Below are 2,500 nucleotides of genomic sequence, written 5' to 3' on the forward strand. Positions count from 1 at the left end.
CTGCTTGAATGTTTTGCATTCTTTTTGCCTAATCTCAATACCTGCGTGGGTAGCTGGCAACATTAATTATTTTTTGTCATTTCAATTTTACACTGTGCACTGTGATTGCATGTGATTAGAAATTTACATTTTGTACATGTAGGTTTTGCAGAAATTATTGATTTTAATTACTGCATCCGTTTTTCTCTTAACCAACTGGAGGCTTTGTTTAAAGTTTTATCTATGTGATTTCCTCATGGGTTGTTTCTGAGTTTACACACTTAAAGCCTCTTAATATTTATATACTTAGAATCTATCTGTTTGTTAATTAAAGGGAACCTCCAGTTAAACAAACACGAATTGTTTGGAAACATGCATGTAATTTCCTTTTACTTAAACTCATTCCGTAGTCTGCAGTAGGCTCCTTTTAAATACACACGTATCTTGCTGCAGCAAGTGCTTTTAATAAGGTTTGAAACATTAAACACTGAGGGAAAATAACTTTCTCAAGTTGTACAGTAGATGTACCATACTCGTTGTCTTTTGTCCTGTCCTGTTCCTATAGACAACTCAATGTATTCTCTCTCCTTGATGGATATTCTAGGATGATCAGCAGGTCTCTCATAGGCAAATGCCATCCATATAAAAAACCAAACCACACCTACAGCACCTGCCAAGACAAATACATCATACCTTTTAAACCATATTATTATACATTGGTGTCACCAGCTCGATTTTAATTGGCTATAAGCATGCAGCTATAATTCTTGCTTGCTCTGTTTCTCTTACGTCATACCTACAAACAATAGATTTTATATATGTAGAATTGACGTCATACCTACAGACAATAGTTTTATGCATTCAGAAGTGACGTCACCTGACACACTAACCAGCAGTTTGATTAGTTTTGTCATGGCGGAGCACAGCTCAGGAATATGAATAAAAAAACAATTATTGAATTCGGTTTTCGGATATTAGCAATAATTATCAAGGCCTCAGTTTGTGTTATCCGCCTCAGCCTTCGGCTTCAGCAGATAACACAAACTTTGGCCTTGATAATTATCACTAACATGCTCAACCTCATCCAATAATTGTTAAATAATTAACCCATACCCTTCTATGATTGAGACTTGCAGATGGTACTCTGTCTGATGCCAGCTAGGAACCAACAGGGGCCAGTATAGAAACAAAAGGGTTAATTAACACATCTACATCCACTTTAATAAAAACTACTGTATGCCCCCTTAAAAATCTACAACTTGTACAATACTGAGCTTAAGGACAGTATATACCAAACAAAAATAACAAAAACAAGATGTTGCAAAAGGCAGCTCTAGCTGCAACAACACTGAAGTCATAAGATTTTTCAACCACAAAATGCGAAAACAGCTTTCGCCATGTCTTCCAAAAAACCTTTTGTTTTGCACATCACAGAAAAATACATGTAAATTATATTAATTAAACACGTCATTTACACCACTTAACTTTTACAGTAACACACAAAGTCATGGTTAAAAAAAATTATTGAACAGCAAAACAAACAAACAAACAGCCTTAAGTACATGCATTCACTGTTTTAATTACAGAAGAAAAGCATCTCAGTCTATGTACATCTTCCCGGTATAGTAGCTTTCAATGGTTTTCATGTCAAGATTTTGACAGCAAATTAAACAAACTAATATTATTTTTATTAGATCAATAATTACATGTAGATCTGCCAGTGATTAATACAAAATAATAAAACAAAGTTTATGAAAAAGTTGCTCACCATAGATATAAAACACTGAGGGCCAACCTCCCCAAAGATTAGAAGCACATAAAACTCCAGCTACAGGCATCCCTAAAATGATACCAATCTGAAGACCTACAAGATAACATGACTAAAATTATGTGTATATTATCTTCAATCTACATGTACAGTTTAATTTTATGACTTAATGCTGACAACACAAATAATAATTATAAAATAAATACTTGATCCTAACACAGACACCCAACTTCTTCTAGCAGATCAACTTACATGTACAGTACATACAATTAACTTTAAATTGCAAATGGGCGATATGTGCAAATGGCAGCTTTGTTTTTAAATTAATGCTGATAAGAGTGAATCATTAGATACATGTACCTTGAGGAAAGCTCTAAGAGATGCGGACGGCATCGAAGATTTTGGTATCTACAAAGGACCTTGAATTTTCTTGAAGCATAAAATAATAAATTTACACGATTGTGAATAAGGCAAACAAGGAGTTATAAAGAGCAATCAAGCGTTCCGTTGATTCAGTGTGTATACAGTATTAAAATGTGTTGTGTGGCCAATAATTCTTGAATATGTGGTGCCTGTGTGGTGATCTTATCCTATCAAGGACATTCAGTCACTTGAAGGTGTGCAGAGAAGAGCATCAAGACTTGCTTTCAACCCATGTAAAGGTGACATGCCATAAATTATAGCGGATATTGGACATCAATGTTCTGATCAATTGACACCTGTCAAAACAAGGCATCCACTGACCAGTATCAC

General features: G+C 34.7%; 1 protein-coding gene across 1 annotated transcript in view; it reads right to left on the reverse strand.

Annotated features, from left to right (window-relative positions):
• Positions 1-2,500, reverse strand: part of LOC138003789 (sialin-like) — a 26,065-nt gene that overhangs the window by 15,398 nt on the left and 8,167 nt on the right. Inside the window, exons 5-6 of the mRNA XM_068850020.1 lie at positions 1,748-1,843; positions 513-649 (exon numbers count right to left, since the gene is read on the reverse strand). Coding sequence (XP_068706121.1) covers positions 513-649; positions 1,748-1,843 — 233 coding nt within the window. The remainder of the gene's footprint in view (positions 1-512; positions 650-1,747; positions 1,844-2,500) is intronic.

This window comes from Montipora foliosa, chromosome 5 (genome assembly GCF_036669935.1).
Source record: "Montipora foliosa isolate CH-2021 chromosome 5, ASM3666993v2, whole genome shotgun sequence".
NCBI lineage: Eukaryota > Metazoa > Cnidaria > Anthozoa > Scleractinia > Acroporidae > Montipora > Montipora foliosa.